The 25,021-nt window shown below is 42.3% G+C and overlaps 1 protein-coding gene across 18 annotated transcripts in view; it reads left to right on the top strand.

Annotated features, from left to right (window-relative positions):
- The window catches only part of LOC105275603 (polypyrimidine tract-binding protein 1), a 350,912-nt gene that overhangs the window by 217,087 nt on the left and 108,804 nt on the right, over positions 1–25,021 (top strand). For all 18 annotated transcript variants that reach the window (XM_026971636.1, XM_026971645.1, XM_026971644.1 and 15 more), the window contains one exon: positions 20,435–20,539. In XM_026971636.1, coding sequence (XP_026827437.1) covers positions 20,435–20,539 — 105 coding nt within the window. The remainder of the gene's footprint in view (positions 1–20,434; positions 20,540–25,021) is intronic.

Below are 25,021 nucleotides of genomic sequence, written 5' to 3'. Positions count from 1 at the left end.
GCACTGGATATCACATATCAAACTTGACGTTGTTTCAATCAGGCGGAAACTGCGTTTTCAAGTTGTCACGGGGAACTCGAAAAGCGTGTTCGATTTTTGTCGTAAGAATAAGAACTGCAAAGTACAATATTAGCCCGTGAATGGCAGCGTCATGAAAAATTATAATATGTTGCGTCGTTCACAGGAGCAGAATGTACTGCCGAATAGGTTCAATAAAAAAATTTGAAAATTGATTGCTGAATTTCCATCTATTTTTGTGCTTATTATCTTTATCTTTTCTGTCTGTTTGTAACAGATATATTTCATAACCGTTCGGATTATCGTATAATATCAGACAAAGAATATATCCAAGGGTGCGTTCTTGCTGAACCTCGTGCCGTATTAACGATAAATTAGACGTACAAGAAACGATTCAATTAACAGTGGAATTAACGTGACCGACAAAAAGGATCCACGAACGCGCAGATAGAAAGGGCGGATAAAAAAATGAAAAGAAGGAACATCGGGTTTTTTTCGGGCCGAGAAACAACGTCGTGCAAGTTTCATGACTCGACGCGCACAGGTGCTGCCCTCGAAAAACTCGCCCACCGAATAAATCGTATTGTTGCGGTTGTATGTATAACCGAGGAGATAGGAAAAAAAACGCGGATAGTAAACACAGAAGGGAACTGCATTTGCCTTATTTTTTCGGAACACATTTTTTACTCTCTAACTCTCCCCCATTCCTGACCAAAACCGCATAATTTGCCACATAACCTTATTTGAAGAAATAAATCTTCTTCACTTTAATTTAATTAAGCCGCGCGAACATTTAATTGTAACGTCGTAATTACACTTAAACAAGATTATCGCACTACGAGGTTTTATCGAAAGTGCGATCATTGCAGAAAAAAATTTCAGATATGAGAATGTTGGTACAGAAATAATTGTTTGGATGGGAGGTTTCAATTGGCCTCGATTTGACACAAAAATTCCTTCGTGTCCGTGAACGCAACGTTATTCTGCTAGTGCCAAATTGCATCGTTAATATTTAATGATTAGCCGGGGAATCGATAGTACTCCTCGCTGCAAACGAGTCGCTTATTGGCGTTATCGAAATAACAGCTTTAATAACGTATCATGTCGGCGAAATAAGAAGACACCATGGGGGCTAAGAATAAGCTGGATTCCTTCTACTTCGTTCGTCGTTGCGAATTAGCCGATCCCGGTATCGAAATTTGGTTCACCTATCGTCGAACGACCGTCCGCTAAACGAATCCAACCGATCCGTAGTATTTTGTAGGGAGAGTTATCGACGCTCGGGTGGCTTTATTAATTGATATATCTATTAGCGGCTTTATTCAAGCATACTCCAGTGAATCGAATTAATTAATCAATTATTGTGAAAATTATCAGCCGACTCATCGGGCCGTAATGTTCCTATACGTTCTTTGATCGTGATACATTTTCCGAGATACTTTTGCGCAACCACAATTGCAGCTTCATAGTTTTCGCACTAATAACTCCAATAAAACGAAACCACTAATTATTACATTCAAGTGAATTGCACTTACCGTTGATTATATTTAACATGCACATTTTTGTGTATGCAAAACTTATAAAGAATATGTTGTGTAATATGTACGTTGTACGTGTTGTATCGTATCGGTGGAATTGAAAAAAAGCACACCCAGTTGAAAGTTAATACATTTCAAATAATCTAGAATTAATTAGAAATATTAGAATTTATTAGTATCTGCTGTTCAATATATCGTTACTTAATCGTGCGCCGTTTCCATCAGAAAATCGTAGGCTTTCCCCTCTACGAGTCAGCTGATCGCACGGTCAGCCCCGTTTTCGACGCGGTTGATTCACGAGGTTGAGGCACAAACGAGACAGAACCCCCAGCTCTTGCAATTGGATTGATCCATGGTAGGCACCTGATTAAATCCAGGTCGAACGAATTGGATTAAACCCGTGGCATCACCGCGCTTCGACTCGCGTAGGCGAATTGCAAGCTGCCTCCCGGCGAAAGGATCGCGCACTCCCTTTTTAATCTACCACGCTCGCCTGAAGAAATTGCGTTAACTCCGTTCCGTCTGATTCTTCTCCCCCAGGTATTTTCCCGGTCGGGATAACACTCCAGCTTCCTCTAAAAATAATGCATGCTCCCTTATTCTCCAGTTCTCCTGCCGATATCTGGTATCTCAAGATATTTCTCTTTTGATTAGAACATTCTTGTATTCGCTTGTGTATGTACGTGACGTGACTTCATTAAAAATAACATTTTTGATATCCATACAGCTGACGAGAAGATGACGCCTCCACACTTGGATGCTTTTCATTCCGTTCTTTTGAAATGTGCGCATTCGTAAGCGAAAAAAACCGACCCGCAAGGATACCGTGAGCTGTATGAGAGAATAATAATGATGGCAAACACAATGGACAGGGGATTCCCAAATTTACAACAAAAGTAGAAGATATACTGTCAGTAACCCTAGGCTGGTAATGAGACCATGTTGATCTGGGAAACTGGGTTAACTGCGGCACGAATAAAGATCATGCCGTTCGGTTCGGCGATTTCTTGCCGTGGTATTTCCGTCACGATATCGCCGTCGCGTCCTAATTAAGCCGACGTAAGCTCGTCTCGCTGTAGTTTTACTATTAGGATTCATCGCGCAGAGCCGTCACTCGCTCTCGAGGCCTTCTCGGAGAATCAGTGTCTCGTGGAAAATCGGAAATCACACGGTGCGGATTCGGAGCGGAGAACTTGAAAAAGCCATCGAATTTTTTAATTCCATCCTCTTCCTTTCCAATCCGATGGTTGTCAGGTTGTCCAGGGTGTAACGTACATTGTGGTGTCTCCCCAATATTTTGCCACCCCGGAGAAACGCAGGGAAACGCAAAAGCGATACATGTTTGATACAGTTAAAAGCAGATCTCTCACGAGATCGACTTTCGTTCCGTGCGAATGACCCGCGACCTTCCGTATCCCGCGGCTGAGGTGGTCGGTTGCAATCGCCTGCAATATTAATTCGAGTGCTCTCAGATGGGGTGAAAATTCGATACCACCTACCTCCTACCTATCCCTACGCTGGAGCATTCCCGCTTGCCGTTGGCCCTCTAGTACTTTGCACGGTTTTCCTGCTACACATACGCGGTGTCGTACAACGCAAAAGTGTCTAAATTCTTTCTTTCTTTCAATCGATTAGGTATAAGTACAATTAAAAAAGAAACTGTTTTTTTTTAATCTTAATGGGAATGTTATTGCTATTCTTTTATCGACGATATTTGCATCCTTCAATGGACCACTTGGCGCTGTAAAGATCTTAATTGATCTTAAATAAATTTTAAAGAATATTTTGATTAATATTTTCTCCGTATGTCGCCATATATATCTCCTTTCTTGAGTTTAAACACGTGTCGAGTGTACATAGTAGTAGAGCTTGTTGATCAGCGACACCCTATATACACAGAGCCTCCTGGTAACGCCACGACGATGGGCATTACGCTGTACTCTGAATGTATTGCCAGGAGAGAATATTCAATGGTCTGGTCAAGTAAATATTAGATGAACCCGCACGACGACGGGGGTGGCGTTTCTCCCTTCGAGTGAATATATCTTGACGTCTCCTACGATGGACTCGACGCGGCTCCTCGTTCGATATTTTTTCAGAAATAGACATGACAGAATTTCGCAACGACGTACGCGGCATTAGCGACACGCACGATCTTCTTTCCTCTCATTCCGGAAAGCGTGTTTGCGATTTCATGTTTGAGAAATGCGACAACGTTTACGAGCAGAAGAACGGGCGCGCAAAATACGGCACGGTATTATCGCTCGAGCGCGTATCGCGCCGATACGATAAACCGGCGCGCGGTTTGTGAATGTCACGAAATATCCACACGGTAATCAACGGGAAATATCAAATATCAGCGACGAAGAGGCGTATAAAACGAAAACCAGCACAATATGCGAAGTCGCTCGGAGTTTGTTTATCCGGCGCAGGTAGGAAGGAGCTCAGCTGCATCATCGCTGACATCGCGCTACATTTCATGTGAACGACCTATAACTTTCGACATGATTGAGAGATTAAGAGAATGTCGAGCCGGTGATTTTCTCGTCGGCTAAACCATCGCGACGAGAGGCGCGACGATTTATCGGTAACGAGAAAAGAATGATCTACCCCGTTTTCTTCCTGCTTCCGCGTTCTCACAGAATTGCGAAAGGGAAAAAAGTTTCCGTGAAAACTGAATAATTAAAAAATCGCGAAAGCGGTAACGCGTTAGCCGTTAGATTTCCGGGGAAGCGTACTGTTCCTCCGTTATATAATGACACGCAAGAATCACGAGTATGTCTGGCTTGAAGCTTAATCTTATCCGGATCAAATTTTAATCTGTGACGTCACGCAGATTCAAGATGGATACAGATCTCGTATAAGCGTCGCGGAAACATTCGTCCGACGTGAAATTATCGTTTCAGCAACTGCCAATACATCGTTATCGCCGATTCGAAGCAACATCCTCGTATCCAGCGAAACAACGTGTCTTTCGCACCGCCATGAATTATGCAACGCTTTCATTAATTTCCCGAATATGCAAACGGCGTGTCGGATTTTTTTCCATCCTCCGCGAATGTCGACGCAATTTCGGGGCACGGGGCAAGTGATGGGTAGCGACCCCTGTTTTCCCGATATTTCGTACAAAGCCGAAAGGCGATTGAGGATCAGAGCGCTTTTTCGCGCTCGTACGTTTAAATTAATCATGGGCGAGAGAATCTCTCTCTCATTCTCTCTCTGTTTGTCTCTCGTATCTCTCTTTCGAACCCCGAAGCGATTCCGCGACGGGAGAAACGGGCGCGAGAGAGTGCAAAAGGGGTCGAACAACGCGAGTCGGCGGGAGGAGGGGAGAGGATCGCGGGTATATACAACACGGGGGTGGATGGATGGCGAGTGGGCGTCTGGGTGGATGGGGTCGTCCGCATAAATATGGAAATTTCGCAAATCAAGTTAGTTGGCGAAGTGTCGTCGAGTTTTTCAGGGAGATAGAGGGCAACGTTATTTCTCAATTTTCTACCGCCCCGTTTTTCCGTTCTTTTTTTTTCTTTTTTTTTGTCGTATCTTCTCGCTGTTGCACGGAGCTGCAGCCCGGACGATTTGGCGGCCAATTAACTGCCGGTTTATACTGTACGTTGCTCGGTGATTGTGTGCCTTTTGTTCCCGCGCGGGTTAATTAATTTATAAAGGATGCTGTCGTCTGTCTACGCTACGTTATCGTTTCTCGTAATGCTCACATTATATAAAATCGATATATTGCGTATTCCATAAGGAGAACAGATTAATCTAATCTCGAGACTCGAATTGATAAATTATTTCGTACTTATCACTAAATATAATAAGATCAAAATTTCGTTCATTACGTTGCAGAATTTATTTATTTTTAGATCTAAAATTATTGATGCATTAAGACCCGATTAAAAAACCTGAGTAAAAAATCGTAGTAGTTCGGCCAAAGAAATGTCATTCATCGCTGAATATGTCACAGTTTTCTTTTTCACGATCTCGTTGTTTCGTTGAGACGTGGCGGTACGGTGCACATGGACACATGGCTTCGGGTAATTTCGAAAGTGGATGATATTGAGTTAATCCGCGACCGGTCTGCGAGCTCGCAACAGCGCCGGTTTAACCGCCGGGACTACATTTGCCGATTTAAGCCGCTGCTTAAATATTAGTTCAAGCGCGGCGGCTGCGGCTTCCGATGCCCCGCGGATAATCGCGGTGCCTTCAGTGCCGCTTCCAAATGACCACCGTGTGCATGGATATGCTCTCAAAACAGTAATGCATTCAATGCAAATTAATGGATCCGAAGAAATAATCAAAAGCCTGAAATGGAAGCGTGGTTAAATGTGAAAAAGCAAAACAAAGGGAATTACAGACGAAATACATATTATTTTTATAAAATATCATTTATTTTGAAAGTATTTATTGCATGAAATACCGAAGAGTTTTGAAAAAAGTTCTTTTTCCGAAGCTTCATATATTATAGTATTCAGGATATTTCACGCAATTTTGGAGTTCTATTATTTATTACCCACGCAGAAAAGCAGCAGAAAAGAGTGCAAAACGCTGCGTTTAATCGCGGAGAACAGTTTATCTAATACGTCTGATTAAATCCGATTTATCTGTCACTTGACATCGTACACGGTAGCGGATCTTTCGCAAAAAGACGAGAATAATCGCGGACGGACCACGGAAACGATCGCTTCGCCTCAACGTCGTAATTGAATCCCGTTTTAATTCCGCGATCGATTAAATAATAAAACGCTGTCCTTTGCGAGCATCGAGGAGTACGTAATCCAATCTTCCGCCAGAAATTCGAGATCATAGGGAACATTGTAACCCGGGAACTATCCGTGTGTTCGTCATGGATTATCGGGAAAGTGAGACAGATGGATAGACAAAGCGGAATGCAATGGGAAGAAAGCACAACACACGGCAACGACAAGCAAACAACAAGAAAGGAATCGAATTAAAATCCAATTGTCTTCGGTTGCAGCTTCGTAGCTCACGCGACGCGGCATTGATTCGATTTCGGGGCGAAAAAGGCGGCAAGTCCAGGCAATGAGAGAGAGAGAGAGAGAGAGAGAGAGAAAGAGAGAGACTCTCTCGGCAGGTCCGGACACCATCGGAAACGGCACCCAGGGGAATTTTCCGTCGCGCGAGCTGCCGCCCATTCTTTGCGGTATTTCATCTCGCGTATTTACGTATTTCATCTCCCGCATGTGCGCCGCGCTTTCTCGCGACACGTGGGACATTCGAATTTGATTTACGCCCCGCTCGATGCCCGTACGTCCTCGGCAAGCCTGTTGCGGAATTTTTGAAAAATAATGCGCGCACGGGCGAGCGATACAAATTTCGAGGAATGCTACGGGGAAATCTGTGAGAGCGCAGTTATTGTGATTTATCTGTTGATCCCCGATCTTCAAACAATTTGCAGATATCTCTCGTGAATTCCGCGGACTGTTCGGTAAGGGAGTAATATAAGAGCCTTGTCGAGGAGAGAATAGTAATATATGTGTGTTCCGCATACGTCTGTGCAAAAAAAGTTATTGCAAACGGAGTATTTGCTGAGTGAGTTACATCATTGTCTTCAGCCTCGCTTTCGTGGGATCTCGTAGAATTGATTTCTTAAAACTCGTCGCGTAATCGCGTTCAACGTCTACTTTGTTCAGATTGTTATGCCCTACTTTTAGAATACGTTATCTCTTCAGATACTTTCGTCGCATGCAGTTTTAAGATTCCTCCAAGCGCATCTGCGGACTGTCGAACGGATTTTGTTCTCGTTGAATTCAGAGAAATGCTCGCTGAGTGTTGCTAAATAATCGAGTCATCCATGTTTATTCTATTTCTCATTATTATTTGAGATTCAGAGAATTATCTTTTACCTGCTTCTGTGAATATACATCTAAATAAATGAACAAATTAAAAAGGACGAATAAAAGAGGAGTGTTGGTGATATTTTATTAAATGTCCCCGGAGAAGCGGGAGCAAGGAAATGGTTTATTTGTACGTATTAAAAAATGATAAGGGACAGCAGCTCCGAGGCGTCCCCTATAATTCAATGTAATTTGATCCAGCGGATACGGCGCTCCCATTCGTGCCGTGTTTTACATCTGAAAGTTCCTTCCTTCCTTTTTTTAAATCGTGCCTTAATTATCTCGCCGCGCGGTCGCAATCTGCGGCGGACTTAACTGAGGCGTAAATTATCCTTCCGTCCGAGCAGGCGCGGAAAAATGCGCTTCATTATTGTCCCACGTGCTCGCGGGAATACCGGGCCGCGTATATATCGTCGCGATGGATTTCGAACGCGTGCGGCTAGAAAAAGAGAATCGCTTTTCGGGTTCAGCGCGATGAATGATTAAAATCGAATTCCGCGGCTCGGAAGTCGGGGAAAACGCTCCGACATAGTTACGAACTCCCAGACTGGGAGAAAACTGGTCGGACCCTCTCTCGAGTCGTCCAATGGAATTACTTAACTCATCCATCCGTCGCTCGAGGGGAAAGAAGAGAACCGAGGGTGAATAGTACGCTGGAAGCGAAAGGGAACCAGGCGGGTGGGCTACTGGGGAACGCTACGTCGCAGTTACAACGTTTGTTGATCGTTAGGTCTGGCAATCCGATTTGCTGGATCTCAAGAAAGAGACCAGCGAATCATTACATTCGACAAATTTCTCGCTGACGCTGGTTGCCCCTTCCTGATGTCAGATCAAATTTCGATACTCTTGATCTTCAATTACCGTGACTGAATTTGAGTAATTCGACTGTTGTTGCCAAAACCGATTGGTCGATTCGACTTCAATAACTGAACGGCGTTTACGTTGACAGATTGTGAAAAATTTATCCGTCGTTCTGCCTTCAATAATAAAGCATATATGGTATCTCCCCTAACGATCGCCAAATATTTTATCGCGATAATCCCTCTTTCAAAGTTTCTTTCATTATAGATAAATCGGGAATTAAGGAGGAAAGTAAATATGAATATTAAAAATCTATCTATCAGATCCAAGCAGCCAGCGTAAAGCTTTTAAAGCATTCGCTCTTGTAAATCCGCTCCCGATCAAGTATTGAGTATCCATTATTGACATATCGCATCGGCGCGAAAACTTGCTGTCTTTCGCTTCGGAGGCAAGTTTCCTCAAGACGGTAAAATTTCCTAAAGTCGTTGTGTCGTCGACACGGTTCAAGTATCGTCCACACATCCCGGATGATCTACCTAAGATTACTTCGCAAACTTCAGGAAATAACTGGCGTAGTTACATGCACGCCCGGTAAGTTCCACGGGTTAAAAATAGATTCGCCCGCGCAAATGTGTACATTGCATCATGTGCCGATGGATAAAGGATTGTTTTTAATTACGGATCTCCGCTCTGGCGCTCATCCTCTGTTTTTCGTCGTCGCGCGGAAAAAGTTACGCGACTGGTACTCCCGCCCTCCGACGAAGTTGGGAAAGTATCGAAGTTCAAACGACCATCTGTTGATCTCCACAATCCTCAGCCAAAGATAAAGTGGTTCGCGTTCGGTCGCGAGATAAAGTGAAAAACGTATCTTGAAATTAAATGGAAATGTTTGTTGTCCTTTGAGATGGTAGATAATGAATGAACTTTCAACTTACTCGAGTGTAGCAGCAAAAATGATGACTATTACCTTCTCCCTTCGTGCAGCACATTGTAATTAATTAAGTAAAAAGAACTCGCTATCATTAGATTTTAACAATTTTGTTAATTAAATACTCTTGAAGGCAAGAGAGAAAAATTAGAATTTCAGGATAGCAGTCGTAGCTCTTTGCAGACATCCAGTCGCATCAAATCGCGCGAGAATGGTGACGAGCTCCGAGTCTGAGGGCCAATAAACGCGCCGCTGAAATCGCGTCATCGTCGTTCTCGTTGTGGTCGTCGGAATCTCGGAGAGGAGCTTACCATGACGGATTTTCTCGTCGCGCTCGTCTCGCGAGATGCGTCGAAAAATCCGAAATTCAGATGTAGCCCGTCGCACCGCGTCGGTGCGTCGCGTTCCCGGCACGAGAAAAGCCGGGGGGAACCAACCGGAGAACGGGGATTGCTTCGCGTTCGCGGGGGTCGGGTCGCGAATGGAGAATGGGAGGCGTGGCCCGAAAACTTTTGATAACACTTGCAAATTGCTTTCGAAAATAGAATAACAATCCAATTTCGCCGCTCGCGGCGGTCGACTGAGGCTGCCGGCTCTCAGCGAGGCTGCGAAGGGGTGGATCGAGAGGGCGAATACGATGTGCGCGCTCGCGTAGGGGTTGGATTCGACGGTTCGACAAGCTGGACAGACGGACCTCGAAGATTACGCGATCGAAACGACGTTAACGTTTTAACTGTCGGGAAATTTTTTCACGCCTGGCTAGTTTAAGCGGTGTATCCTCTGTTGAAGGGTTGTTTGGATAAGGGTGCGCGCAGATAGAATAATTTATTGGAATAAATTTGTGCTTGGGCTGGAATCACAGAACGGGATGTACACGGTAAATTGACTTTAGTATTAAGGTTGGAGAAGTTTTGCTGGGAGATATCTTAGGAAGTTTTTAAGAACTCTTCTCGAACTTTTATAGTTTTCAAATAAATGTTAACTAAAGATTTTATTTATTTAAAATATGTAGAATATATCTATATTTTTCGTACATTTTAGGTAATTATAAGATATTAGTTTGCATTAACGATTTTATTCTCTCCAGTGATTTCTATTAGTTTGCCGATAAGAAATCTGAGGAAAATTCTTGTCGAAAATCGACATCGAGTCAGAAATGACGCTCTTGGAACCAGATAGAGTTCAGGTAAGAGAGTTGAATGGCCAAGAAAAGACGAAAATCGGCTTCGTGAAATGTGCCGGCGACGGCAATCTTCGTCGCCTTCCGGACAATCGGGCGACGTCTCTTCCGCTTCCGGAATCCATCCGTCGTTTCTGCCGATATAATTGCCGTTATATATCTCAAGGAAAATGCTCGAAAACGGTCATTTTATCGTCTATCGACCAGACAGACACATTTTTGTCACGTTAAACGAAAATCACGCGATTAGTAGAACAATTTTCATCCTTTGCTTAAGTCATTCTCGCGAGCAATTCACGGAAATAAAAATGTTCTCAAATTAATCTCGCAAATTTTAAATCTTGATAGACTAGTTTTCCAACAAAAATATAAACTCTATTTTTTTGGTGAAAATACACTAACTGTTTTTGTAATTGTTACGAGTATTCGAGTTTTTCTTTCGAACAGTCGAAATAAATTTGCGTCGAGTTTCCATTTTTCCACAGAAAGTGAGATGTTATGTCTGTTTCTGAAGAGTTTAGAGTAGTTGAAATTTAAGAGAACTTGTATGTACATGGAAAATCGCGCTTGTTGCTTAGGGTTAAACGCATTCGAAGAACAAGTCTCCTCGAGGAACAAGCTTTTCTCTCGCGTTTGTTCTTACTTGGCTCAAAAAGCAGACTGTAAACTGGCTTTTACGATCAAGCTGGCGACACTGTACAGTGAAAGCGTTATTTTACAAGTTCCACTCCCACAGGATCCACTCTATACCATGATACGCACGGCCACTTCAACCATCTTTAGCAGCTTCGTCGTTTATTCCGAAGTATTCAGCCTTCCATCGTTTTCGTTTTAGATAAAGGGCCAAGTATTCTTCAATTTTTTAATCATATCGTTCATTTAAAAAAATATTTCTTTCTGTTATTCTAAATGTTCAAAACATTTTTTAAATTCGCATGTGAAAATACTTATGGAAATATCTGCAATCTAATGAAAAAATGGTATAATGCAGAGTTAAGTACGTCAAGATGGAAAATAGGAAGTTATTACAACTTCGATCGATCACTTCTGCCTCTTCTCGAGCAATTAAAGATTCTTCATTAATCGATGGGTAATTACCGTCATTTCATCCCGTCGTTTGAATCATGTTATTTTCCGACATTAGCCTGTCTTTATCTTCAGACATTTCTTCTTAGCACTTCTGCCAATGATTTTTAATCAGTAACGGTAAGTTAAAAAAATCAATGAAGAAATTGTAGAAATTGTAACAATTGTTAGAAGAGTAGTTTTTACAAATTTATATTATATTTTCATATTATGATTGAATAATAAATAAAATATTCTTAAAGAAGTAATTAAATATATAAAATTGTTAATATTTTAAGGAGGATACATTATTAAAATTCAAGAAGTGGTATTAAAAGATTATTAATAAATTATATGCGAGTTTTTTTTATTTTGATGTCTGTTTAATTAAATAGATGACACTGCACATACATATGTAGAGATTGATTATTTAATCTCGTGGATTACCTTAAGATTTATCTATCGCGGTTCGAAAGCATTGAAATCGGCTTGTCAGGGGATTCGCGTTTTCTACATGAAAGTGAAATATCCGAACCGATAGCGACACGCTTTTGTAGCAGGATCGAGATATGCCGTGCATGAATGACGGAGCATATCTCAAAGGATCGAGAGAGGTGCGATACTTTAAATTTCATCTGCGCCACGTCCGACCTTAATCGCATCCGGCCGACTAAATTTCCCATTCAGCTTTTCCCGCGGGACCGTTTCCCGTTGCGGACTTCCTCGCAACGGAATTATAAAGGCGATCGCGAGCTCTCGCGAAAAATCCAAATTGTATCGTCCGTAGCTCGATGGCGGCATAATAGAACCATAACGACTTCTATGCAGACTCGGCACAATATTCGATTTTTCCGCCTTTTTTCCATTTCTTCAGGATTCTCGGCGGGATCAAATCAACTTAGATACTTATAAAGCTAAAAGATAAAATCCGGCAAAATCTTTTGAAATTTTCTTACGTAAACGTTTTAATTGAAAATTTTATTTCTTTGCTTATTCATGTAACAATCGAGACAATCACGATTGTATGACTTTGAATCTATTGGATATCTTTAATATGTCAAGGGTCATTTAAATCACTATAGTGATCATAATACGAGTATAGAGAGGTGATAAATACTACTGCTTCACCAACCTACGGTGTTGAGAACATCCAGAAAAATAGCAACAATATTCAAGAAGATAAAAAAGGATGAAAAAATTTAGAAAATAGAAAAATGCTTTTCAGACAATAAAACAAAAACATGGAGATTCCGGGAAAATTGATTATTCTTCCGTGGCTTCTAACTCGCAACTGTCTGAAGGATTTTCAGGGAAAGACAAGGAATTTACCTTGAAAAAAATTTGGTGCGAGATTCTACGCGCTTTACGCTTTATCCACTCGCACTCGCTTCCTCACTACTTCCAACCGATAGTCCAGTTTTAGTCCAGAGAGAGAACTTCTTGTTTCGACTAGCTTTTCGTCGAACTCTTCAGTTTTCGACGCTTTTTCCGAACGGCGACCCGCACTTTCGAAACTCGCGCAACGCAATCTCTTTCGAGAAGTACTTGGTTCGAAGCGTCTCGTACTTTTCTTCTCGATTCGATGCCATACCCCGGCAGAACGGATATTATTTTTGCGCCACTACGTTTACTCTCTCTCTTCTTTTTTCTTCTCTTCTTCTCTCTCTTATTGTTTCTTGTCGATGTCGTCGTCATCATCGTTGTCGTTGTCGTCGTTCGCTTAAGCTTTTTAGCCGGCACAAAGAACTCTTAAGTAGCTCTTGAAAAACCGTTGGTAAGTCTACTTTCTTCCGCGATTATGGCTTATTAAACCTCCGTGCCTTTATTAGGCAAGCCTCTCCCTTTTGTTCTCCAAAGATTTCACGATAATCGGCGTCCGTGGAGCAGACTTCTTCTCGGATTGTCTTCCATCGACGTCACCTTATTTATTTCTTTCAAAGTGTAATCGCTTGATTAATAAAAAAAATGCTACACACATTCCTGAGAGTAACGTATTGTCATCTCAATTTGAATTCCATAAAAAAATGACAGTAATGAGCGCGACGCATCTCGAAGTTTAGGTAGATAAAAAGCACTGTCGCTTCTTACTTGTTGTCTACGAGAAAAGTTAATATTAATCATGTGGCTCTCATGCGTGTGTTACTTGTCGTCGTGTTGTTATTTGAGCTCGTTGAAGCTATATTACTTTCCTCATATTTCTTACGCCGAGGGTATCGAAAATTTACAAGATACCCGCGTCGTTTTCTACATACACGCAACGGAAGTTTGCGAGACATAAATTACAATACGCAAGGCCTACACGACAAACTTTCGCGTACCCTCTACCCTTATCTTGCGCCACGTTCCCACAGGATGTAGCCAGAACGACAGAAACGGTGATATTCGGGGTCACCGGATGTTCTCTTCTCTCTCTTTTTCTCTGCCGCGCTTTCTCCCGGAGGTTCCTACGTATTTTTTTAAGAATGCGTTATTCTGAAATTCATGAAGTCGAACGGCGGGATCGCGATAAAAACGCGGAGCGTGAGGAAAGCCGTTGCGAGAATCTCATCTCGCGTATGAACATGCGAGATCGAATGGATGTTTCTTCTTTGAAAATTGAACTTTCCGCGATTTTCCCCAGCCGTCTCTCTTTCCTATAGTATTTTTATTACTATTTTACTATTATTTACAAAACTCAAAAGAGTATCTGAAAGTTTATGTAATGCAAGACTTTTATGATTAAAGCCACGTGTATACGTCTGGCTGGATTTGCTGTTTGCTCGACTCTCGAGGTTTTTAATAAATTTTCATTGCGAAGTTGCGTTCCTCGAGACTTAATTTACTCCACGAAAAGTCGACAAATTTCCGCGCGCGTCTCCAATCTTGTGTTTGGTTTTCGGGAAAGTTGCACTTGTCGCCACAAAACACACACACGCAGGTAGGGCTCGTTGTCATACGGGTTTTGCTCTTTCGTGAAGATGCTCGCGCATATTTCGTAGGCAGCGGGCCGGAGCATTATTTTGAAATTCATGAGGTCGAATGGCGTAACCACGTAAAGGCGAACTTCAGGGTAGAGGGACGGGAAGGTAGCTGCACGGGGATGGCGAAGTGGCCCGGTTGGAGTAACTTTTGTCGGCTACGGAACGAGGCAGCGGGAGGAGGACGGCCCGAGGAGGAAAAAAAGACGCCGCAATGCCTCTTCGGCAAACACATTCACTATTTTGCATGAGCCGGCGGAAAGTGCAGTGTCGATATTTGAATATCTATCCACGCGTTCCCGGGAATTAAATGTAATCGACGGACGTTATTTTTGTATCGGCGTTGAGCGAAGCTGCGAATGGTTCTTCCGACCAGCGCTTCCTGGCGAATTATTTTTCACGAGTTTTATGATCACAATAAATGTGAGTTTGGGTATAACTCACGATATAGTTACGTCGCGATTATTCTTCCACGAAACGTTTTTTAATTGTTCTTTCGATATTCAACAGGGAAAAATTGTATTTGTCTATCTGTCAGTCTTTTCAGGCGGAGCGTTTCAATATTTGTTATCGGTTATTCCGGAAGAAATCATGAAATAGTTCATAGAGGCATTTCGTGCCGAGTTCTGAAAACAGTTATACACGAATTACCGCAATTTAAAAGATCAAAATTAACGGCAAATTTTAATATGTGTGATACTTGAATAAGATAAAAATACTCCAACATCTGTTCGGTGCAACCCTTCGAACGTGTTTCTCGCATGTTTCAGGGTACGATCATCAATCATTGATCTATTAATTATGATGTGTTAGATCGATGAAAACCGACAGGCTTCTCCTGACCGCAAGATGCAAATGAAACCTCGCTAGTTGCGCGCTCTAATTAAGGCAAAATTCTCGTATCGACTTCATTAGCGGATAGATATTCCGGCCGCGCGGAAGGAAACACCACTAATGATGATAATCACGGCGGTGCGATAGCATATTGATAATGTCGATCGGCACTATTATGTACACGTTGAACTTTTCAATACGATCATCCTCATTCACGAGCATTAGATTAACCATCCCGTACATCAAGCGAATTTTCACTCGAGAGTGCTAAAGTGCGAGCTTGCATAATACGTCGCGTCCGAGAACCGCCGACATTTCTTTTATCCAGATGCACTTCGATCGATTAATTTTTTCCTCCACGCCAATTTTTTTCTCGGCATCTGGGCGGCAGGTTTTGTCCTGTGAATGATTAAAACCAGAAGCTCCTTGCCAACTGCGCCCACGAGGGATAAAGAAGCCTCGGCTTCTCCTCTAATTGATTGCGAATGAACATTACTTGAACGGGAAATTCGACGCGTTCGCGGAGTTGCGACGAGATCGGATTCGTCAAGGAATTCGTCGTTAACCACTGATTCTCGGGCGCTGTATTCTGATTTTGTATAATCCGGGCTGGACGTGGGTAAACCGCAAGCAAGACGCAAACCCGGTGATAATCCCAGCCGATAATCCGGCCTTCCATCTGCTCGGCCTGACTCGGGCTCGCGAAATACCAACGTGAATCTACGAAACACAAGACGCAATCCACTTTCGCGGCTCTTTGTATGTTTCGAATATCGGATATCGTTCTTCGTCCCTCTTTCCTTCGCCCTGCTTCGCGGTTCAGTGATGCCGAAGCAGGGCGATTCACAGTCGAAGCGTTTCTCCTTAACGAGCAGCTTTAATTTCTGCCCTCTTTCCACGTCATTTGCCGCAGAGGTGGGCTTCGACGAGAATCACGACTTGACGTGAAACTTCCGCTCTGTCGAATTACTCAGCTCGTAAGCGAGATGTGATACGAGTCGCGTTAAAGACTTTCCTTATTAGTCGTTGTAACCGATATTACCAATCTCATTATCTATTAGTTTCCGTTTCTTATCTCTATTTGATTTAATTTTTAATTTTTAATTTACGATGTTTTAATAACTTTTGCCAAAATTTTTTAAATTACAAGAGACAGAATGTCTCATAAACTTATACATTTAAAATTGATTAATAATTCTATATCTATAACCCATTAACTTGGTGTTCACTATTCTTTCTCCCTTTCTCTCTTCCGCCGTTTAATTAATCAACTCGTCTCTCGCAAGTATGAATTTAATAGGTCAATAATTTTCAATTCGTCGATGAAATGGAACAACGTTTATCTCCTCGCAGGTATCCTTTATTTACAATATTCAGGCTTTTATATCGCATATAACGACGGCCTGCGGTCGCAGGTGCGCGACGTCGATCAATCGTCGGTAAATTTCCGCCAGGCGTCATTCGGTATTAATAACTCTTTTCGCGATTGCCAATCGAGAAGACAAAACTTTATTCATCAGCAGGCATATCGCACGTATGCGAAACGGAAGACGCTCGATAGCGGATAATATCGGGAATGGGATCCGTACATAATCCCGGCCCATAAAATGAAGTGATCTAACTCTTTCCGATCTCAAAATCTTCGTAATCTCTCGACAGAAGTTTCATCCGTTGTTGTTCCGGGACAAGCACGTGTATCCACAAGCCATCCATCTCGAAGAGCAATAATGGCGTCCGCATCCTTGCCCCGACCAACCAGCCCTTTCCCTGGCAGCCTATCACGACGGCTATCTTCGGCCAATATTATTTTAGTGGCGCTACGTCGCGTGCTTCGCATCTTTCCGCCACTCGTCGTCGTCGTCGTCGTCGTTGTCGTCACCTGAGAGGATTGAGGCGAGAAAATTGACCTACCTACGGATAGACAATCGCCGGCTCGCAAGTGGCGAGTGACCATGGGATAACAGAATCGCGACTAAAATTGCTTCCGGTAACGACTTTGGGATTTAGATTTCGCGATGAAAATCCTGCCGTTGAATTTTAAATTTTCCATTTTTTTCTTTAACAATACTCGTTGCACTTTTCAGCGGTCGATCGTGAGTCGTTACGTTCGCGATCACGGTGTTTACTCATCTGTAGTCACCGATCCTCGGACGAGCTCGACAGAGCGTGTCATAAGGTTCCTCTTCTCGACAGCATCCGTGGCCGAAAGAGAGGACAAGAGAGAGAGAGAGAGAGCTCATCGGGCCCGTGTAGTCGGCGCGTGAGATTGGTTTGTCATCCGAGCGAAACTCGATCGTTCTTCCCGGTGTGCTCGCTCTCGTATCCTGACGTTCACTCAGCCGCGCGGACGATCTTGAGACAATTCCGTGCGGATCGTCAGGTACGTAAAACGCTCGCGCGCTCTACGCCGGGTCACACAGGAGATTGGTCTCTCGGCGGAGACCAAGATGACGAAAAACGAAAGGAAAACAGTGAGGCCACGATAGGGGAGGAAAGACAGAGCGAACGGCTGCTTCCTGGATTTAAGATCTCGACGATGGTTCGAGGATCGAGAGAAAACAACGCGCGATCTCGGCAAGTTGAAAGAGGAGGCGGGAAAGAGGATTGGGAGGATCGACTGGCGGGCAGTCGAGGGTTGATTCTCCGGAGCGAAGAATTGAAAAATATGAGAACAACGTCGAGATGGAGAGTCAGACAAAGAGAAACGAGGTCTACGATGGGGGTCTGTGAAGCGAAAGGGGAGCGGCAGCCTATAATCCATACGTCCACGGGAAATAAATAATACACAAGCACACTGAACGGTTGGCTCCACCGGATGTTGGCCAGAGGATGTTGAACCCCTGTCCCCTACATCCGTGAGGAAAATACGGAATCCGAGTTTCTCCTCACGGCTCGTCTCCATTCACGACCCTCTCTCTCTCTTCTTCCCTGTGATCATACAGAGATAGAGATTCTGTTCCGTACGAAAGCTCTTTCCTGCCACTCTTTGAACGATATTCCGTCTAACAGCGCGCACATGATGCGCTGTGAATGTTTACGGTGTACTTTTACAAGATAAACCGTGTACGAGATGTGCATCGTCGCAGAAACGCGTCTAATTGCACTTACGAAGACACTTATCTGTATTTATTTTTCGAGTTGGGATAAACACTTGCGACTTGCATGTTTCTATGTAAGATGTAGCCTATATCTAAATGTAATAGTTTTATATCGCAATCGTTCGCCGTACTTTGCGTGATGCTGTCTCGAGCGGAAAACATCATTAAATCCGGAAGAAGTAACGTTTCCCTTAAAGTCGAAAAAGTAATACTTCTTCGTAAAGTAGAAATTGCAGACCTTATCTTCCTTAATTTATACGAAAGCTTGCAAATCACAGCGTGACTTTGACTTATGCTGTAATTTTCTTCGTAAAATCAAGAGAAACATTCATAAGTAGAGATAAAATTGAATAATAAAATTGATGCTTGCCGTAAAGGGAAGTGATAAAGGGGTGCTTCGACTAAAACTTGCGAATATTAATATAAACGATATTAATCTATATTCAACAATTTTCTCTTTGGTATCACTTTCGATCTCATCTAATGCGAAGATTACTATAAATTAATTATTAACACAACGAGTTCTTTTAAATCGGATCAGCAGGATATCAAGAAAATACTTATAATGACTAACTGTAAGAAAATCCCATTTTTATTATGGTCATAGAAAATGTATATATTATTCTTTCTTTTATAGAATACGCTAAAATGGAAAAGATCGAGAGAGAAGATAAAAGTATATAAAGTTACGTGTTCTATAATTGCAACGTAGGAAGAAAGAAAATAATTTTTTTGCCAGCGTAACACTCACAGAATAATGAAGTCGGGGCTTGCTCTTTGCTCTTTGTTGCCCGATGACCCGAGGGGTAGATCGCGGGTGGTGAACCCGCAAGAACCGCATCCCCGTGGTTTGCTTTCTTTCACTTCGTCCAAGCGTCTTTTCCGTCTTTGATCTCGCATTCCGTCTCGACGGAGCCGTCGAAGTCCTCGTGGTTTTCCTTACGAGTTATGAATTATCTTTCGCGCACCGCTGCGGGGGATCTCTCGCTGTCAAAGCTCGCTTGCTGCAAATTTAACGCGGTGCGTCCGACCGCGGCTGCATAACGCAATCTGTAATTCGTGAATAAATGCAGCGACGCTCACTCTCTCTCGGCGCCAAATGCCGCCGACGAGAAAACCGCGACTGCATAATGAATCGCGTACGAATGTGAAAGTAGTCATCGCGACAAGATGAATACGTATGTACATGATCGTAAGTAAATAGAGCACGTTAAATTTTTGCAGAAAATCGTATTATTCCTAAATGAAAATTGTTTCCTGTATTATATAAAATACATAGACGTATAGCAAAATGCAACGAGAGACTAAAGAATTTGTAGATAAATGATTTGCGTACGTAAAGCGTAACGTAATCTGAACGTTCATTAAATTTACGATTAATTATTCTAGAAAATTGTAAATATAGCATTCACTTCGCGTGTTTATTCCTGCAAATCGTTTTTTTACTGTAACTACCGCGAGTCGATTAAGAGACCACTCGAAGAAGAGACAACTCGAAGGAGGGAGATTCTTCGTAGAGGATAATTTGCGAAGGAAGCGAAGGATCACATGGATTAATTATTAACATCTCGCGAGGGGCTCTTCCCTCTTTGCTCGAGTGACCGCAACGTTTCTCCTCGAGAGAGCCCGTTAAGCATTTAGATGCGGACTTGCGTTAAAAGCATCTTACCGCTGTATGCCCCCTGAAACGTTTCTTTTGACGCCACGTCCGAGATTTATCAGCGCTCTCAGGACGAGACAGCGAATGGATTTCGTCGAGGATTCGCAATACTTCTTTTCGCTCCTTAAGTAATCGAGAGAAGCTCGACGCGATAATTTATTTCAATTTCCTTCAAAGCTTCCGGAGTAAAACCGGAACGATCGGCGCGATTAGTGGTCGTGCAGCATTATATCGTCCGGCTTAATGTTATTTCGCAAATTACTGTAGTACTTCACGCGATTTGTATCTCGCGATGATATTGCCTGTGAAACACGTAATTAATAACGTCAAAGAACCTCGTAATGCGGGTTTATGCACGAACGCGGGTGGCATTCGCGGCAATTCTACGTTATTGCATGCGGACGTAAAATATGCGGCGCGTAAAAGTCGAATTTATCGAAAAGTCGTCGTGTATGAAGAAATTACTCATATCGCACGAATGCGTTCTATTGTTACAGAGGGGTAGCGATGAGCTTCTGTCGCAAAGCGGAGCAGTCAGCAATGGTGCTTCAATGAGTCCTCAACCTCATCACGCGGCCGACAACAACAATGACGCCAAGAAGGTAAGTGTTTTTAATTAATTAAAATATTGCGGGAACCAAATTAGACATTATCAGGGAGGAATAGATGAATAGATAGATAGAAGGTTACCAAAGTAAATAATTAGAATACTTTTTAAACAGAGTTGCAAAAGGATGTATTAATAATTATGTATACAATTCACAATTCCAATAACTTAATTGATCAACAAAATCGAAATTTTCTGGGAAATACAGCACATTGCTGATTCGTACGTATTTTCGTACGTAATTCGTAGATTCGTACGTTGTATTTCGATAATGTCCCCTTTCGATTTCGCCAAAACTGAGTTTAGTTCACGCAGCACGACGAAATGAAATACAAAGAATACCGATAACTTCCTTTTCGATCCGTCCATTTCGCGGATGGTATACGGTCGTGCGGAGCTTTTTGGGAGAGCCTTTTTTTATCCCCAGCTGCCTCGGCGACCCGACCGCAACCAGAGCGCGCAACGAACCATAAATCATTGCATACCGGAGAGAAATTCGTATGCAGTGACCCCGATTGAAATGCGTCCATTGAAATCTGATCGGTCGCTTTCGCATTCTCCAAAGAGTTCTCGCGTAGCTTTCAGCATTTCCGTCGCGACGGAGGTACAGACTGCCCATCAAAAGGATCGCTTTTTCGGACAAGTCGACTATGATGCCGAAACTTGCGCTGCTCACGGAAATTTGTGAAAAATACTGGCCGGGCTCACGGAGGGAAACTTAATTTTTCACACAGTTATTTTCCGCGCGTAACGACGCGTGTCAACGAGGGATGGGACAAATATTAATTAGTCTTGTGTGTGCGAGAGATAATCGACGGCCGATAGACGAAGAGAAATTATCGACGTGTAACCGTGCAAGAAAAATTAATTCCCGGCGCAACCCTTCGAGCCAATGAAAATTGCAGTGAAAAGAAAATGGCCATCCGATAGAGACTGACGATTATTAATCGATCTACTTACTACGGGATCAGCATCGCGTATAGATTATTTCGCGAGCGCCATTAAGCGCTCTATTTATATTTCATTGAAATTGATAGTCGCTTCAGAGGTAAACTTTATTCCATAGGATATAAGAGTCGCTGATAAATTTCTTATCTCCGATATAGATTTCTGATAGATGAAAAATTAGCCCATTGCTGAAACTATTTTATTAACATATCACTTAAATAGAATTAATTAAATCAGTATACAAAATATCTGAAATGTATACATAGAAAAAACATTTAAAATATTTAATAAAAGCGACAAATTAATGAGAGAATTAAAATTACCATGAATTTTGAAATTTCAAGAGATGCAAAATGTACAAAGAAAAAAAGCGCAACATTTGTTTCCACGAGAGTGAGGAGAAATGCGACGTAAGATACGACCTTTTAGCGAGGTAACGTACCTTAATTAATATTTTGCACGCGGCTACCGAGGCGACAGCCGTTTTACGGTGTAAGCTTTGCCACGGTGAAGAGGGCGGCGACACTTTTCTCGCGCACCTGCTCTCGTCACGTATGCTCGACGTCGTCACACGTCGTTCCGACGAGGACGCGAAAAAATGGTGGAATTTCCTGAACGAAAACGGCGCCGGCCGTGTATGAAAACCGCACGGGACGCCGGGCGTGTCCGGATCGTTTGGTTGCACGTGCAACATTGAATGTACTGAAAGTTCGACCCCATTCCTGGCGTCGTTAATCATTTTCGTATAGCTGAAAACAGAAGCAACCATGATGCGATATGTAACGGTTCGCCCTGTTTTCATTCTCCGTGGAATTTTACCGAAATTCCTGTTTAACTGAATCGAAGCGAGTTTATGCGAACTGTCACCTAAAAACTGCCAATACTGCGTTTGATTAATAGTTTAGCGGGATGGCCGCGCGTATTTCGGTCGGAAATGTATTAACCATGCACTTCGAAGCTATCCGCTTATCTTCTATCGTATATTTTCATAAATTATAAAGATGTAAGATAATACCTTCGATCTACCACCTTCCGTACTTGTGGTATTTTTGCGTGGTGATTCAGCATACGCCATTGTTCACGATAAATCGGCGAACCGAGCGATAACGTACATCATGTGTTATTTCTCTCAACTTTACCGTTATTTTTGATCATGATAAACAACGACATTTAAAAATGTCAAGATTTATAATAGCCTCGTTAAAATAACTGTCGGGGCGCGGCAGTTCCGACTAGTCTCTGATTTTTTAACTGGTAAATATGCGCGTGAAATATTGTTTTATACCGCGTTCCAGACACATTATAAATATGCTAAATACATTTTAATTATAAACTATCCATTACGAACGTTATGCCTTCTCAAAGCGTTCTAGAATACTTTCGACGTTGTTTCTCCGAAACGGCATGCTAATTAATTTTCCGCAAATGTCTTGATTATCTCCGACGTGTCTCGTTTGTGAGAACCGTCTTGTCATGAAATAATAGCGATTGATGTTTTTTATGATCGTTATTTATTGTTTCACATAAAGCATTCGCAGAAATGAAAATAATATCAATGCTAATATTTTTTTTCATAACGCACGTTACAAATTCAGGGATGCAAACGCATGGCGCGGATTGTTAATGTGAAAACGTCGCTTCTATTGGTGACTGTCGATATTTTTTTTTAACGTGCGTTTTGTACGTTTTTAAATACAGGGTGAGGCACCTAAAACAGGCCACCTGAATATCTCGGCTGTTATTGGTGATAGAAAAAAATGTGTCAGACCAAACTTGCATGGTTTTGAGGGACACATAATTTGTTCTAAATAGTTTTTTATTAGGTGGACGCGTAGAGATCATATGAAGGTCAACTTCGTTTTTTTAAATGGTATGATATGTTTTTCTATGTACCATCTAGTAAAGCGTTTGAAGATGCGCACATTGATCTAAATCTTGATCGGGTCAAAATCATTCAAAGTCACTGAAGGCTAAAATTTCTAAGCGCTAGAACTTTTTCATTTCTGAGTTTACGGTATTTTCAATAGCAGAGAACTCTAGGCAATATAAAAAATAATGATAACAACAACTCAGAACTTCGCGGAAAAAGAAAACATTTCTATTGCCTAGAGTTCTCTGCTATTGAAAATACCGTAAACTCAGAAATGAAAAAGTTCTAGCGCTTAGAAATTTTAGCCTTCAGTGACTTTGAATGATTTTGACCCGATCAAGATTTAGATCAATGTGCGCATCTTCAAACGCTCTACTAGATGGTACGTAAAAAACCATCATACCATTTAAAAAAACGAAGTTGACCTTCATATGACCTCTACGCGTCCACCTAATAAAAAGCTATTTAGAACAAATTATGTGTCCCTCGAAACCATGCAAGTTTGGTCTGACACATTTTTTTCTATCACCAATAACAGCCGAGATATTCAGGTGGCCTGTTTTAGGTGCCTCACCCTGTATGTAGATACATGCGTTTATATGCAATGTGTTCTCCGATGTGAAGAGAACGGTGTATTAAGTGGTACAAAGCTGATCCCTTCGTAGTCGCCTTTTTTACTTTGAAAACATACGCTCTACTTTTCCGACGATCGCGTACGACAAGAAAGCCCTCAGCAAATTATTCGTTGTTGACGAGCACACGTGCGTTCCGTGCCACCTAAAATCACGACATTTTTATGCGTCGCGCGGAAAAAATACCGCTGAAAAGAAATACTGAAAAGAAAAGCGACGAAAAAGAAGAAACGCCAGAAGAGCTACGAGGGGAAGCTTTACTAGATATTTGTATGTGTGAGAATAACGAAAAACAGAAGTAATGATTACAATGAAATTAAAAGAAAATATCTAATTCGCACGTTGGCACATAGAGATTTGTTTACGTGATATAATAACGTAATACAATAACGTAACGTGTAATGAAAATCTTTCTGTGTGCGTGCGCGCGTTTGGTGAAGAATATCATTGCAATATCACAGTTAAATCAATTGTGTTGTACAGAAAAAATATTCCAGGATTATTTCGTCAAAAAGGTTTCGCGATCGTCTCGGGTAGGTTTCAAAATCATTTCGCGTCTAACAAAGTAATCAGAATCACGATTTGTCGGCCGCTATCCCTAAACACTCGAATAACCCCCGAAACCTTTTTCCCGCTGCGGAATTGCCTCTGCTAGAGCAATTTCGACCCAATCCATGGTATATATTGCGGGACGACTCTGCCATAACACGTATGCCTCTTGTTTAATATAAATTGGTGCTCGTGAAAAAGGTCTGGAGGGTGCGATTTATCAGATGGGAAATCGAACTCGCGTGCTGCCCGCTCTAGCCGCGAAATCTGCTAAATATAAGGCAAGTCGATTCCTCGACGAGGGGGATGCGGGTCGCCCCGAGAAATAGCGCGTAGGGAACGTCCTCTTATAATATTCGGGGGTGGTGCGTTTTCATCTTTCTTTCCTCCTTGAAACCTGAGCACTAGCCGACGTAGATCATCCGCTCGCTATCATTGCGAGCGTGCGATACAGCAGGTGTTCCTTCCCTTCAACGTG

The sequence above is a fragment of the Ooceraea biroi genome, chromosome 8, assembly GCF_003672135.1.
Source record: "Ooceraea biroi isolate clonal line C1 chromosome 8, Obir_v5.4, whole genome shotgun sequence".
NCBI classification, from domain to species: Eukaryota; Metazoa; Arthropoda; class Insecta; order Hymenoptera; family Formicidae; genus Ooceraea; species Ooceraea biroi.
Note: the sequence above shows the minus strand (reverse complement) of the source record. Positions and strands in the feature narration are given on the sequence as shown.